The sequence below is a fragment of the Capsella rubella genome, unplaced genomic scaffold, assembly GCF_000375325.1.
Source record: "Capsella rubella cultivar Monte Gargano unplaced genomic scaffold, Caprub1_0 scaffold_2, whole genome shotgun sequence".
In the NCBI taxonomy this organism is placed as follows: Eukaryota; Viridiplantae; Streptophyta; class Magnoliopsida; order Brassicales; family Brassicaceae; genus Capsella; species Capsella rubella.
The window spans coordinates 12227774-12243103 of NW_006238922.1; the positions used below are offsets into that span (position 1 = coordinate 12227774).

General features: G+C 37.5%; 4 protein-coding genes across 5 annotated transcripts; 1 reads left to right on the top strand and 3 right to left on the bottom strand.

The window, feature by feature from the left end:
- Positions 1-18: 18 nt before the first annotated feature.
- LOC17894293 (O-fucosyltransferase 16) lies at positions 19-3637 on the bottom strand. Its single transcript, XM_006302012.2, has 9 exons — positions 3211-3637; positions 3043-3133; positions 2830-2906; positions 2548-2636; positions 2275-2458; positions 1778-1959; positions 1314-1416; positions 898-1229; positions 19-783 (listed from the first exon to the last, which is right to left on the bottom strand). Exons 1-9 carry the CDS (start codon positions 3412-3414, stop codon positions 333-335), a joined length of 1713 nt encoding a protein of 570 aa, XP_006302074.1. The 5' UTR covers positions 3415-3637; the 3' UTR covers positions 19-332.
- A 967-nt stretch (positions 3638-4604) lies between these two features.
- On the bottom strand, positions 4605-9789 carry LOC17895485 (pentatricopeptide repeat-containing protein At1g76280). 2 transcript variants are annotated; one of them, XM_023788216.1, is made up of 14 exons: positions 9590-9789; positions 9431-9497; positions 9257-9326; positions 8945-9138; positions 8626-8733; positions 8352-8534; positions 7629-8135; positions 7217-7312; positions 6931-7104; positions 6330-6557; positions 6060-6203; positions 5778-5966; positions 5452-5571; positions 4605-5372 (listed from the first exon to the last, which is right to left on the bottom strand). In XM_023788216.1, exons 1-14 carry the CDS (start codon positions 9601-9603, stop codon positions 4980-4982), a joined length of 2487 nt encoding a protein of 828 aa, XP_023643984.1. In that variant the 5' UTR covers positions 9604-9789; the 3' UTR covers positions 4605-4979. The 2 variants fall into 2 exon arrangements, with proteins under 2 accessions (XP_023643984.1, XP_023643985.1); XM_023788217.1 differs by lacking the exons at positions 9257-9326; positions 9431-9497; positions 9590-9789 and having other exon boundaries at positions 8626-8749; positions 8945-9008.
- A 248-nt stretch (positions 9790-10037) lies between these two features.
- Positions 10038-12178, bottom strand: LOC17895131 (probable acyl-activating enzyme 21). Its single transcript, XM_006301196.2, has 4 exons — positions 11951-12178; positions 11153-11869; positions 10560-10915; positions 10038-10487 (listed from the first exon to the last, which is right to left on the bottom strand). The coding sequence occupies exons 1-4, from the start codon at positions 12146-12148 to the stop codon at positions 10118-10120; spliced, it is 1641 nt and encodes a 546-aa protein (XP_006301258.1). The 5' UTR covers positions 12149-12178; the 3' UTR covers positions 10038-10117.
- A 1194-nt stretch (positions 12179-13372) lies between these two features.
- Positions 13373-14826, top strand: LOC17896620 (small nuclear ribonucleoprotein SmD3a). The gene is made up of 5 exons (XM_006302927.2): positions 13373-13645; positions 13968-14020; positions 14138-14198; positions 14291-14347; positions 14446-14826. The coding sequence occupies exons 1-5, from the start codon at positions 13487-13489 to the stop codon at positions 14500-14502; spliced, it is 387 nt and encodes a 128-aa protein (XP_006302989.1). The 5' UTR covers positions 13373-13486; the 3' UTR covers positions 14503-14826.
- Positions 14827-15330: the final 504 nt, after the last annotated feature.

A 15330-nucleotide genomic window follows, 5' to 3' on the forward strand; every position in this document is an offset into this window, starting at 1 on the left:
GGTATAAATGTCAATATATATATAAAGAAAATATTCAGATCACCAGTAAGTGAAATTCTTGTCATAATGATACACATGCCTGCTTGTTTTCCATTTTTATAGCTATATCTCTGGCATACCCCTAATTTCGAATATGGCTAAAATATGAGCCCAAAAATTGATCTTTCCTCAGATCATAATAACAAAACGATGCTCTATGGCACGGTTCTATGTACAGGAGACATTAGATGCAAAATGGTGACTACAAGGCCTATCCACGAGGTAGGAAAACTCAAAACCTGCTGTCAAGTGTCCAAGCAGAGGAGAGGTTTAGTGTAATGATGTGAATCTAACTAGTCTGATAGCATTTCTTCAAGCTCAGGCTCATCAGAGGTAGATGGATCATCGTAATCCAAACTTGTCCCGTTGTATAATCCTCTGTCCTGAAGATCACTCTGTTCTTCCTCATAGTCTGGCTCCGACCAATCTGGCTCATCCTCTTCGGTTTGATCATCATTGGTTACTGCTGCGTCTTTACTTGTATATTTGTTTTTCTTTCCAATTTTTCTAGATTCTACTTGCGCCTTTGCCTTAGCCTCTGTATCTTCGCAAATGCACGTGGATGGGTTCTCGTGAAATTCACCTCTACCGGCTCTTACTTCCTTTGGCTCTCCCATGAATCCTCTCTGAAACGAACGGACTCTAGTCGAAAATTCCTCCCACGTCGTGTTCTCTTTGTTCATGAATAATCTGTAAAGCTTTTTTGCATTTGGCCTAACAGTGGGTTTATGCCCAAAGTATCTCCTGCAAATTTCATATAACCAAAAAGCTTACACCTTTGCAAATGTATTGGTTTCAACCTAGCATTTTCATCAAAGAGATGAACCGGAAATGAATAAGAGGGAGATGTTTCAGTACCTCCGCCCAGCCAATATCTTTGCCATATTGCCATTGTTGTTGGTTACAAATACGTCGCTTTCATCACAAACAAGGAAGTCGAGAGCAGCCATTCTAGAAGAGTATGAAGAAAAAGGTTCTAACTCTTCCTTTGTAGCTATAGTGTCTTTTGAATAGAAGTGGGGAAAGAGTGCTTTCAGAGGACCCAAGGACTCTTCTCCTCCATATACTTCACCAGACGCAACATATATGTGGACATCACTGCCATATCCCAAAGCTCTAAGCATCAATCCGACTTCTTCTGGAGTGAGTGGACATCTTCCTTGTCGCCTTTGTTTCTCTGGGTTGTTAATCTGCCATTAAATATCAAATAAGTCACTACTAGCCAGTTAATACACAAATATGTAATTTCCAAAAAAATTACAGTATATGCATACATGTAATGTTTTCCATCTCCTTCTGATTGCTGCAAGTTCTCTCCTTTCCTTATCACCACCACCATAATAGCAGCCCGAGAATGCAAGCATATCAGGTTCAAACCTGTGACAAAGTCATTATCGCTGCGTCAAGACATTCTCTATTATGTATACTTTCAGCATGCAAAAGTAGAATATCCTAACGATTTCTTGTGGATTAGAATCCCATATGTTAAGGAGTTACTAGCGGAACTCCAGGATACACATGCTTATGCATTCGATTTGACTCATTAACGATGCGACTTCCTCTATCAGATAAGAGCATTGATTTACCAAAGAAAAAGATAGAGCATTGACCACAGTATGCTTGAACTTAAAGTATCAAAGCCATGCTATACGTTAGTCCTCCCCAGTACAATGCCATTGTTCAATAACAGTGTAAAATGAAGAAATGTCAGGATTTTAAGGTGAAGGGTGGTCTCTACCTTAGGTGTAACGCAATGAAGTGTTTGCTCCTCAATCGCATGCGCCGGACCAATTCATTACCCATTGTAAGTATAGGATCAGTGAACTTTAGAGCATGGTAATTTACTTTACATCTTAGCTTTTGCAAGTCATCGCTCAACTTGTTTGAAAGTCTATAGTCAAATTTGTTCAGTTGAACTGCCTGAATCATACAGATAAAAGTGATATAAGCTTATAGCGAGATGCTTATTGAAAGACAACCACTTCTCCGTGGGTACAAAATGCTTCTAGGTCTATGTACAGAAACAAGCATAAACAAAACACCTACATGCTAGCAATCAACGAAAGAAATACAAAGAAGAATATTAAAATAAATGGGAAGACTTGCGAGTTGGGACACTAAAAGCAAAGAATCGAAAAAGGAACAAGACAACAGACAATTTGCTTAGACATATTGTTCCATGAGGAAAAACTAGAAAAGCAACTAAAAATAGTTCCAAAGAAGAAGGAAACTTACATGCCTTTTGTGAAGAACAGGTGAAACACGGTTAATATAGCATCTCTCGCTACATTTCCGTGGTACACGCATTCTACTTGGAATCCATATTCGCCCTCCTTTCAGTGGAAGTTGCTTTATAATTTTGACGTAGTCCGACAGAAACGATATAAACCAATCAACATCGAAAATATGCGAGAAGTCACTGCACAGAACGCACAAAGTTACTACTAAGTTGACTAACATTTGCTTTTCGTTTCGAAGAACAATATTTATGCTAATTCTGTCCCAAACCTGGCATCCTTCCAGTAAGACTTCTGGTCTAACTTTGGAACAACAAGAGTAGCATTTAGAATTCTTGCCGCAACAACTGCATCTACAATCTACAGAAAGATGCATTTAAAATTCCGACTTAGAACAAATTGCCAAATGATTACACAAGATAGCTAATCCAAAAAGAATGTCATTTCCAGATGAAAAAGAAGTAGATCCATTAGCTGATTAAGTGTAAACAAATGCTCGTACTGTGATCATCCATGGAGATAAGTATTAACAAGAGTAAGTCAAGAAACTCACTCCAGTTCGCTGTTGATTCAAACCACCACTAGTGGCGATTACCAAGTATCGATCATTTCTCGTCACTGCTTTCGCGTCTACAAACAAGTAATCGTATATTAATATCAATGCCCGATTCCAAGTTCCAACTAATCGAAAGTTTCATACTTTCATAAGATCAATGTTACTAACTAATGACCCAACAATTAAATTTGATCAAAGAGTGTTACGCACTTGCGAATTTGTTGCTCGCATTGCTGCATCCATAGAAGAACTCAGCATTCCGGGAACGCCAGATATCACGATCTGATCTGCCTCCACCTCTCTGTATCGATGGATCCAAATCAACAAACAGGTCGAAAAGAACTAAACTTTAGCGAAGAATAGTGAAACCCCACTAACCGGAACTCGGAAACCCGAAGCTTTGATCGGATCATTGGATGCGTAGCGAACGCCAGGCTGAAGGCGATCGGAATCCCCAGGAGGCGGAGCAAGGAAAGAGAGAAGAGCGAAGAGAATGAGGAGAGACAAGGAAACGGCGAAAATGAGAGGGAGGAGACGGCGAAGACGGTTGTAGTAAGGGTAGCGCCGCCGATGGAAACTCATGGCGGCCGCCGTGTAACTACCTCGCCTCACTGAGAGCCACAGAGAGAGAGAGAGAGAGAGAGAAAGTTTGGATTTTTAGAAAGAATCAAAACATGTTTAGAATGTTGCTACTGTATATTTGACAAGGATCACAGGAGCATTGTTTCGATCACGAGCGACAACAACAACAAATATTATTCTCTTTTTCTTCAAACAAACATACTAATCAGAGAGAGAGAAGTCGAGTTCCTTTTGTTTTATCAGCACTTCTTATAGAGAGAGAAGCTAGCTTATTATGATTTTGTTTCGGTCTACATCTTTGTAATAAAAAGCTGTTAATTTTAATGACTATAGCTTTACTTTTTTACATTAATAATGTTAAACCATCAAAATCTTGGTGATCTAAGACGGCAGTCGGCAGTATCGATTTATTTTATTATAAGGTATGTTGGTTCTGAATTGAGTTATAAGCTTATACTATGGTCAAAATCATATGTTGCATAATTTTAGTTGTTACCTCCTCTGAGAAAAAAACATTATTATCAGTGTTATATATGAATCAATGTAATTTATATATAACACTCATATGTCTACTGCACAAACAGATGTCCTCAAGTCGGCAAAAACAAACAAACAAATGTCCCCAATAGTTGACAAAAGAAGAAGGAGACTGAGAATTGTCCACAGTAATTAAGTAAAATATATATAGTTAGTGAGTAGCTAGCTAAATGGAGTATACTTACTTTATATTTTACCATTCTACTATTCCAGTCCAACAAATTGGCTAAAGAGAAAAATATCTTCTTCTGCTTTTTCTACTCAGAAAAATATCTTCTTTTTGTTTTTCATTGTTATACAATTATAGTAGTTAGCAAAATTTTGGTTTTGGTAATTCTATGGTTTGAAATCATCTAAGGGATTGGTCCTCTATCTATCTATGGTAAACATTTTGTATTTTGGATGAGTAAAATACAAAATAAAAGAAAAGAGAAAACACAACAGCAAGTTGTAACATTATTACGTTTGTTTCTGTCGTTTGCATCTGTCCTTTATGTTTCCACAGTAATTATTCTTCTTCTTGTTTTGAGTGAATCAAGCTTCAAGATCATGTCATATTCATCATACCCATATGCATTGCACTTATATATTACCCATTTTAAAAGCGAGTTAAATTTGTACTTGGTAAGAAAACACAAGAACAACTTCGGATATCCCGAGAAGTTTCAGGTGCAATTAGAATTTCTCTGGTTATTTATTAAGAAAAAAGATAATACAATATAAGAGAAAGTTTTTCAAAATTAATTATAAAATAAAATAACAAAACTCAATCTCAATTGATGATTCGCAGTTCGCCTTGTTTGTAGCCGCTTTAAAAAATGCTTCTAGCCATCTTTGTTGATCCGTCTCATCAAAACGACCGCTCGTTTGTTGATTGGTGACCTCCAAATGTCAGCAATTAGAATCAACAGTTTGTAATGATACAAAACCAAAACGAAGCAGCTTTCGTGAAATGGCAGAGTGAATTAATAGCCAAGAGGAGGAAACCAAAACCCTTCTTCTTCAAGAACACTGAACAGTTCACATTCTTAACCATACTTGATGGAGAGTCCTCTGGCCCAAGGGCTTTGGTTTTCTGACCATATAATCCGGGACCCAAGCATCGCGCACCATCTTAGATTCAGAAGTGCTGCAGCAAGATGCTCGTCAGAGTCTCTGAACAGCTCCATTATCTTTAATTCGGCTTCAGGATCTTCGTTCATGATGAATTTTTCCTCAAGCTCTGTTTTCTTCTCCTGGAGATTCTCTTTGTCTTCTTCTTTGATCATCCTTAAGCTCAGAACATTCAAAGCTTCTATGGCTGTTGTATGATACCCCTTTTCCACATAGCAAGTGAAAACATAATGGCATGTCGTTGGATCTGGATTCACTTTCTCTCGGTGCATTTGCTCCACCATGTACTCAATCGCATCAATCATTCCCTGCAGACAAATATATGTGCATACTAAAGCAGTCTGTTTGCTTTCATTACTTTTAGCGTTTTGACAACAAATTCTTTACCTTCTCAAATGCTTTACGCAAAATAGTGTTGAATGATAAGACATCAAGATGTATCTCTTCCAACGCAGCTTGGTCCAGGAGATTAAGTGCCTCCTCGAAATTCCCATCATTCAGCAAAATCTAAGAGGAATTTCACAGCTTTTATTAAAAAAGAAATGAACAGCAATAACCAAAAAATTGGAAGTTCTGAGTGTAAGCAATGGTTCAGAAAATTGGGTCTGTATCCGTACTCTGTGTAGAGTTCTTTCATCTTGAATTCAATACTTGTAGGCGGTAGCAAGTTCTTAAAAAACAATGGCAGCAATATTCAGATACGCTGTTATTACCTTCATCAGAGCAGTAAACGTAACAGCTTTTGGAGTAAACCCGTCACGGATCATCATGGAAACTAGGGCACAGGCTGATTTATAAGAGTTAATAATGCTGCAACAATCAATCATTATAGTGTAGGTAGCAGCGTCTGCAGGACAGCCATATGATATCATACGTTTGAATATTTTGATCACCATTTCAGTCTGCATATAATTTAAGCATTAGCAATCAATATTTCTATACGTATGTTGATCCAATGAAAACTTCTTAAAAGCTATCACATGATGAAAACTTACTTCGCTTGCCTCGAGAAGTGAATGAAGCACTATGTTGTATGTAGGCGTTCCTAGATACGTTTTGCTGTAAACACTGAGGTTCTCAGCCTTTTGCAGGTGTCGGATCATCTCATTCACCATACCTTCAGCTCCTAGGGCTCTCAGCTGGGAAAAAAAAAGAGGAAAGGGTAAACGATAAGTTCATTGTTCTAATTGATAGTATCACCATGAAAGGGATTTCCCAGCTGCTTCAAACAGATCAAGAACTAGCTATATAGAGCAGAAACTAACCACATTCCGCCTTGAGATAGAACTGTGCTGAAAACCATTTCTCACCATGTCCATTTCTATAGCGTTAATCCTTTTACAGCAGTCTGCTTGAGACAACATGTTGCCCTCTTCATATGGTGCATTCACATTACCAAATAATGAAAAGAGCAGTTCATAGGTCCTCATATCTGGACGCAGTTTTAGCTGTTTCATTCTAGCCAAAACTTGGACAGCACGCTCTGGTTGATCCTAGAAAGCAATAGGTAGAAACTAAATCTCATAGTGACACACGTGAATTAGCAGAACAAACTTATTTAGGTTCAATAAATATATACACATAATAACAAGACCTGAAACATGACAACCACTAAGAGTGCAGATTAATTTTGGGGAAATAATATAAGAATTAATATAATAGAACTTTGTTCCGAACGTCCCCTATTATTAGAGTTGCAACATTGTCACAAGTATGGTCTTTTGCTAATTTTATTCTATTTAGGATCAAACTCGTGTACTTAAGGAATCAGGAGAAAAAGAATTGTATACAATACACGAACAGCGAAAGGTAAAAGGGGTATATTTAGTGTAACTGGCAATCAATAGTAGAATCAAAATAACTAACCAAGGAGTCATATGCAGCAAGAAGGTTATTAAAAGGATATGCGTACGAGCATTCAGATATTTGATCCAGCAAATGTTCAGCTAAATCAACTTGAAAGGCTTTGCTGCAATAAGCTGAGACCGTAGCAAGAGTTGAATCATATGGTTTCAAATTCTGCTGCTGCATAACTTTCAACTGCGTCAAGATACAGAACAAAGAGAAAAATCGTCACGAAAAGAAGAAGCTAAAATACAGATAGAAGGAAATTATGAAGAGATGATGACTGGTAGAGTATATAAACTCTTACCAGTGACATGCCATATTCATATCCTCCTGGAAATGCAACAGCTCTAATGAAACCATCATATGTGTGGCTTGATGGTAGCAACCCAAGATTTTGCATCTGAAATGAATTTTCATCAAATACCAAAAAGCAGGACAAGAACCAGTTAGGAGGCAAAAAGGGAAGCGTCCAGCTATGTAATAGAATTTTACAGCTCCACATGGATGATAGAGAGCTGGTATCAATTATCATGAAAGCTTAGGAATTCCAATCAAAGACATAGACAAAAGATCAAATTTCCCATTCAGGATCTTTAATGTTGCAACTGTCTCCTACGCATTTTTCAAAGAGGGTTTTCTCATAACTCTACAGTATCACACGCAGTGCATAGGGATGAGGACATAAAATTCATGAATGGGAAAGGGCTGGGAGATACCTGAAGCATTAGCTGCTTCGCAAGATCAGAGTTTTTAGATCGTCCACATGCATGAATCACATCATTGAACGACCACCTGAGGACCTTAGTTGCAGGGATATTGTTATGACCTTTCGGCAAAGCCATATTAGAAGACTCAATTTCATTACTCTGTGCACCAGACAAATTACAGTCCACAATGCTATTTCCATGAGCATCCACCCTCGGCGAAACCATGTGATCATTTACTCCATAAGCAACTTTTTCTGATTCTGTTTCACCATTTGATGGTACAGGAATATCCAGTCTCGTGGAACGCAATTTTCCTTGGTTGGATTGGACATAGAGCTCTCGTCTCACAGCTAGATCCACCATGTACTGCAACAGTTCATATGCTGATTTCAAATCCCCCAACCTCGTATAGGACCATACGAATTTTCTGAGAGAGAGTATATTGAGACTATAGTGGTCGAAATAGTGTCTCCAGATATCATTGACGGCTGATAGATTGTGCTGAAAAACTGCAAGCTGAAAATGATATTAATCAGAAAACTAAGATCAACTATGCAGAGGAATGCAATTGAAACATCTATATCAAGGAACAATATAAAGCCCTTAAGAGACAGCAAGGCAAAAACAGAAACGGGGACAATCACGAAAAGATAAGTCTTGTCCATATCTCCTTGGCGTATGAACAGCTCTTGAAAAAATAAGGCCCTGAAATAAGATACGTTCTTAACTAACCTTGAGAAGTGCTGCATATGTTATTTCATTCTTCCCCACCCTCCGTTGATCCATCAATTCCAAACATTTACTAGCGTGATATACACTTCTCATTTTTGCACAGGCTCCAAGAAAATAGTTATAGATGGGCAAAACAGGAGAGATACTATCATCTTCTCCAACAGCGTGAATAAACTCTGATGCCTAAACAAATATGGGCAAAGAAATCAAATGATCAATGTGACTTACTATATTATAAAGAAAATAATAGATATTTGATTGGAATATTGTATACCTTATCCAAGTGTCCCCCATTACAAAGGGATTGTACTATGAACAACAAAGATCTGCTGTCCAGACTGATTTCCTTGTTACACATTAAACTGTAAGTCTCCATGACAAACTACAGGAACAAATTACTGCCTTGAGGTTAGAGACTACTAAAGTAGTGTACCATGAGAAACTCATTACAGATATACATCTCAGACCCACCAAAACTTCAGTGATAGAGAACTCTAATATTATGCAACACATTTTTTAAAAAAGGTGCAAAGAAAGTTTAATCATCCACCAAAAGACAAGCCTAAGGAGATTTTATTCATGTATCAACTTACCACAGGATCCGGTGATCGCGCACAATAACTTAGAATACCATGAAAATCATCAGCACCCAGTGGATAATTCCCCTGTATGAACTTTAAAAGCAGAGCTGAAGCTCCAGGCCTCTCTCCGGATCGAAGGGCATCAAAAATCTGCACTTGTAAGATCTTCCTAGTAGATTCATCTTGGCATCGAAAAAAATCATCACCTGCACATATGGAATCATTGCACTCATCAAGTCAAAATATCGTCTTTAACAATAATCCAAGCCAGATCAGTAGATAGTGAGACAAACAGACCATACTTGAAGGCTAAATCAGACATACCTATCAATGTCGTGACACTACGAGAACAAGAACAACCATCCCCATTATAAATTCTACTTCGTGCCTGTCCCTACAATAGAATTCCATTTAATCAAATTGCAAATTTTTCACATTTAAGTGAAGACTGATCATTAACAACTCTCTCAAAGCTACACAAAGGAACATATAACTAACTCGATATACGTATGGCTTTAACTTTGACGACGACGAGCTCAGAATAAATCGCAATGGAGAAAGCCACCTTCGAAACATATACACGGAGCAAGTCAGTGAGCACTAATTGAACTAGTAGCCAACACACACAATAAAACCCAATTCGCCAAAATAACTTACAGAGCTCTGTACATGGCTTTCAGGCTCGATTCTGAGCTCCCTCGAGATTAGAAATCTACGAAAACGAGAAAACTTACTTCACAAAACTAAAATCTCTAAGCGAACATTTCCATTTTCCGACTTTGATTTATCGGAACTCGTTTCAATTATATATCTGGTTCCAGCAATCTGTGCACAAATTGACGCGAACATGTAAGAGAAGAGGAGAAGCTTGCCGTAAAGAACACAAACGAATAAAAACATTTCAGGTTTGATGAAAAAAACACTTAGTGGGCTTTTTCTTCACGGTTGGCCCATTTTTGCATTTCTTATTGGGCACTCCAAATCCTCTCCGGTTTAATTTGATTTAAACTGGTTTAGTTTGATAACTTCGTCCAGGAGCTAACATCCATAGTTATCTCATAGTTTGATTTAAACTTTATATTTGTTTCTGTTAAGAACAGTCCACTAGAAAGGAAAATTTTATTATTTTTTATACATGTCAAGATTACATATATAACTAGATGTTTATTCGATGATAACAATCATTTACTCCACAGCTTTCAATGGAATATAACCCATATCCTTGGCCATATTTCTCAGAACATTCTTCCGAGTCTTCCCAGTGGAAGTCCTAGGAATATCCGTGAAAACTACAGTCTTTGGAACCATCTTCATGCTCTTGTGCCCGATCTTTCTCTTACAGAACTCAATGATCTCTTCCTCTTTCGCTTCAGCTCCTTCCTTGAGCTTCACGAAAGCACACATCGACTCTCCTAAAGCTTCGTCCGTTCGACCAACTACCGCTGCATCATAAACCGCCGGGTGACTATGGAGAAGCCCTTCGATCTCCTTTGACCCCACAATTTCTCCTCCGCATGTTATAACATCTTGTGACCTCTCTTTCCAATATATGTATCTTGCATGTGGAAACATATCAAGTAAGTGCTTAGTCAATTCAAAGTAATGCATGCATGATTCATTTACTTACCCATCATGATCTATAACAGCCATGTCGCGAGTCCAGTACCATCCACCTCGAAAAGCCGCTTCAGTGGCTTCCTTGTTCTTGTAGTAACCGCTCATGACAGTATTTCCCCGGAGAACTATCTCCCCGATGGTCTTTCCGTCGTGCGGAACCGGTTTCATGGTGGTTGGGTCCAACACATCGACAACTTCCTTGGCGAAATAGTTGACACCATCTCTTGCCTTGAGCCTTATACACTCTTCTTCAGGTAGAGTCTCCCACTCGGGCATCCACAAACAAGCTGTTCCTATTCCATACGCCTCCGAACATCCGAAAGCCATCATCACTTTGAATCCTAGCTTCTTGAGTTTCAAAATGACCTGTACGAATAAATTAATATCTTATACTATGATCCTATGTAAAATGTTGTTAACAGAAAGATTCTCTATGCTTTACGTAATCAGATTTTACTTATTAAACCAAATGCCGTTACCAATATATACGTACATCTATATAATGTAATGTAACGGAGCTAACGTATAAAGCAAGGCATTATATATAACCTAAAAATATGGAAGTTCCAACCGAATAATTTGAAACTTTGTAATTAGTCTTACCTCAGGAGGCGAGGATCCTCCGCTCATAACCTGTACGGTCCATGAGAACGACTTCTTGACAGAGTCAGGCGCATTGGCAATCATGTTGAGAACCGCAGGCGAGCCACCAAAGTCAGTCACCTTGTGCTTCACGATACTATCAAATATAACCACGTCGTTGACTTCCCTGAGACAGACGTTGACTCCTCCAAAAGCTGCAACAGTCCAAACAGAGCACCACCCACTACAATGGTACATCGGAACTGCCCAGAGATAAACCGGCATTGGTTTCATCTCATTGGTAACACCAACAGCAACAGCGTTTAGGTACGCGCCGCGGTGACTATAGACGACACATTTGGGCGTCCCTGTGGTTCCGGATGTGAAATTGAGCGCGATTGGATCACACTCGTCAACTGGTCCTAGAGGTTCGAAAGCATGGTTTCCGGAGGAGATAAAATCCTCGTATTCCACGTGTTTTGATTTCTCTGTTGAATTTTCTGTGACTGTGATGATGAGGGGTCGTTCTTCAATGTCTGAGAGGAGACTGAGAGATTCCTCAGCAACGGAGATGAGCTCATAGTCAACGAATAAGACTTTTGGCTTCGTTTTTTCAAGTGCCATCGCAACCATCTTGGAATCGTAACCAGTGTTTAACGCGCAAAGAACGGTTCCAGCCATCGGAGCTCCAAAGTGTAGCTCACATAACGCAGGAATGTTTGGCACCAAAGCAGCCACCTGATAGAAATACTCAAACAATCATTTAAATAAATGAAAACGTTAGAACAAGATAGAAATGTCGTTAGTTAAACCACTTACGACGTCATGGCGGGAGAGACCAAGGTCGGACAGAGCAGAGGCGAGGCGGACGCAACGGTCACGTGTTTGGTGCCATGTGTAGTGAATATCACCATACACGACGGAGGTTTTGTTGCCGAAGGTGACAGCAGCTCTCTCAAGGAAGCTGATCGGAGAAAGCGGGACGTAATTGGCTGAGCACTTCATTGTTCCTTCCATTTTTACTCTGTGGTGGTTATTGTTATTGAGCTACTGAAGCTATGGATTAGCTTCTACTACTATATATATAGGCAAACGCTCCGATCAATCATTATCCTCTAATATAAAATCTATACTTAATTATGACCACCAGATTGGTTTTTAAATCCGAAGAATCTTCCTAAACTTGCCACATGTTATTAGAGAATCTGAATGAGCATGCAAAAAGTTACGATGATCACATCATGTTGAGATTTTGACATGTGTAACTTTTTTAGATTATGCTATGATATATGTAACACCATTTTATTATTGGTAAGACCACCTCCATAGAAGGATTCTATCTAAGTTTTAAAACAAAATAATATTAATAAAAAATTGTATGAAAATAGAAGAAAATAGGATTCTTAAATTAGTACTTGTGGAACTTTTAAAACATTTTCATAAAATATTTTCTTAGGTAAATCTTAGACTAAAAACTTGTCATTAATGATAGTCTTGAACATGTTTATTGCTGAACTCTTAAGCCTGAGATTTTGTTAAGAAAACTCTTTCCAATAAACATTGTCTTAGATACTCTTCAATATACATGTTACCTATAGTGGCTTATTTTTCTTTTTAACATTAAAATTTAAATAGATAATCTTATTATATTAAAAATAATATATTTATGTATCAAAACTCATTTTTAGGACTTATACCATTGCAAAAGTATCTTATATAATATAATATTAATACTTTGATATAAGTTTTGTATGTAATTAAATTTAGATGGATTTTTTTTATACCAATTATAAAATGCACATGTGTAAGGTGGATGTCTAAAGGACATCTGAAAGTGTGTCTAGCTAGTCACTCTTGTCATTTTCTTTCATCTCTTTTCTATATATATTTTTTATATTTATTTTAAGAACTCCATAGAAATATTCGAAATAGGGATGCTCTAACATAAATATGAAAACTACAAATTCTTAACATAAAAAGATATATTAAAGTATTTAATTCATAATGATGTATCCATCAATTGAGGAGATTTGAGTATGTGTAGAAAAATATTTTAATTATATTTTGATATATGTAACAAAAAGATGAAAATTACAAATCTTTGACATAATATATATATTCATCAAAACCAAAAAAAAATATATTATAAAAGAAAATTAATGGGCCGGTCCAAATTTTATATATAAGCCCACAAGAGTAATTTAAATGTAGGTTTTTAAAGAAGCCAATTGGGTTCCTAAAAAAAAAAAAAGTAACTGATGCACTTGTTCTTCCTTCTGAGCTGAAAAAAAAGGAAAAAAGGGAAAAGGTTCAATTAGGGTTTGTGAATCGAAATTTCTTTAGAAAGCGCGAAAGATGAGCCGGAATTTAGGGATTCCAGTGAAGCTTCTTCACGAGTCTTCCGGTCATACAGTGACGGTGGAGTTGAAGAGCGGTGAGCTGTACAGAGGAAGCTTGATCGAGTGCGAGGATAACTGGAACTGTCAGCTCGAGAACATCACCTATACGGCCAAGGTAATGTTTTGCTTTGTTGATTTCATTGTCGTTGACGTACTTCTCCAACTCTAGCTTTTTGTTTCTTGTCCATTGCCGATGTAGGTGCTGTGAAATCCCTAGAATTGAATAATGTACTCTAAAAAAAGCGGCTCAGGTTTCGTCTTTTCGGAGATTGTTAAGGATAGTTCTATTGAGACTCCTGGTGAACTTCTTGCCTAGAATAGTAATCCAAGTAGTGATTGGGTTAAGACCCTGTATATGCTAGTAGTAGAATCATGATGGCTAAAGATTTTTTTTTACCAAACTAACGTTTGAGCTCTTTTATGATTCTATGGAACAGGATGGTAAGGTATCCCAGCTTGAGCATGTTTTCGTTCGAGGTAGCTTAGTGAGGTGCTATATAAACTCCTTTTGACATTTGCTTCTTTCCTACTTATTACTTTATTGAAGCATTACTTTTTCAACCTAACTGACTGATAAGTGACTTCTTTTTTTGTAAAATATTGACAGGTTTATAGTCATACCAGACATGCTAAAGAATTCTCCAATGTTCAAGGATACTAAGGGCAAGGTATACTTCTTGAACGTGATAAAGAATATCTAACCCATCTATGCTTTATAAACATGGAAGCTAATAACATCTTGCTTACTTGATCTATGCAGGGAAAGAGCTCTTCCTTAGGTCTAGGCAGAGGTAGGGGTGTTGCAATGCGAGCCAAAGTAAGTTCATCTTCGTCTAAGTTCCTTTATGTTTCGGTTAACATCTCACCATGTTTGAGAATTTATAGCAACTAATTTGAATTTGGGTTATGGCTCAGGGTACTGGGCGTGGAACAAGAGGAGGAAGGGGAGCTGTGCCACCTGTTAGGAGATAATTTACTTAACCCCTTGAAACGTTGCTTCAACCCTGAGACAATCTCTGCAGTTTCCAGGAGAATCTGCCATCTTCAGCTAGTTCATTTTTATGCAATTATTGTACACAGTAAAATCTCTAACAAGAAGACAGGAAGGGAAGAAAGAAAGAGAGAAAGAGGGAGTAGTTATGTGTTTTGGTTTATTAGTAAGTAAGAGGTTTGATGAAACGTTGTCTATGTGTTTTTTAGCATACGGTCATTTTGAGAACTCCCACATCTCTTGTAGAACAGAGCACCATGTAGAATTCTATATTGATAAGCAAATTAAGACTCATTCTACAACTACCACTTGGTCCACTTCCTCTTCTATCCATCTCTCTATCTCTTTGTTTGAAATAATAATTTATAAAAGAGCTACGTCTTATAAAACAAGTATGGCGCCATGAGTTATTGCTTCCCCCTCTAACAGGTGATGTCAAGTCAACGTCAATGGAAACTGTATTAGACGATTAGTCAAAGTCATTCTATCAACTATATTGAAAAGACTGACTAAATTTACGATGAGTTTTAAGTGAGTTTTAAATTTACTATTGAGTTTTAAGTGAGAATTAGTCATGGGATCGGAGATAGACATTAAAAATGATATTTAATCAGATGTCGAGGCAACTCGAAAAGGCAAATACATTGCCGGAAATGGCACAAAAAATTCTACCGGAAATGTTAGATAAAACATTTGAATAAAAGATCAACTCATTATATAACTGATTAATAATGCACTAATTTTTTTTTGTAATCAAGGCAAAGTAAGTTCTTGTATAGTTTAGTTTTCGTAATTTTGAGACAATATCT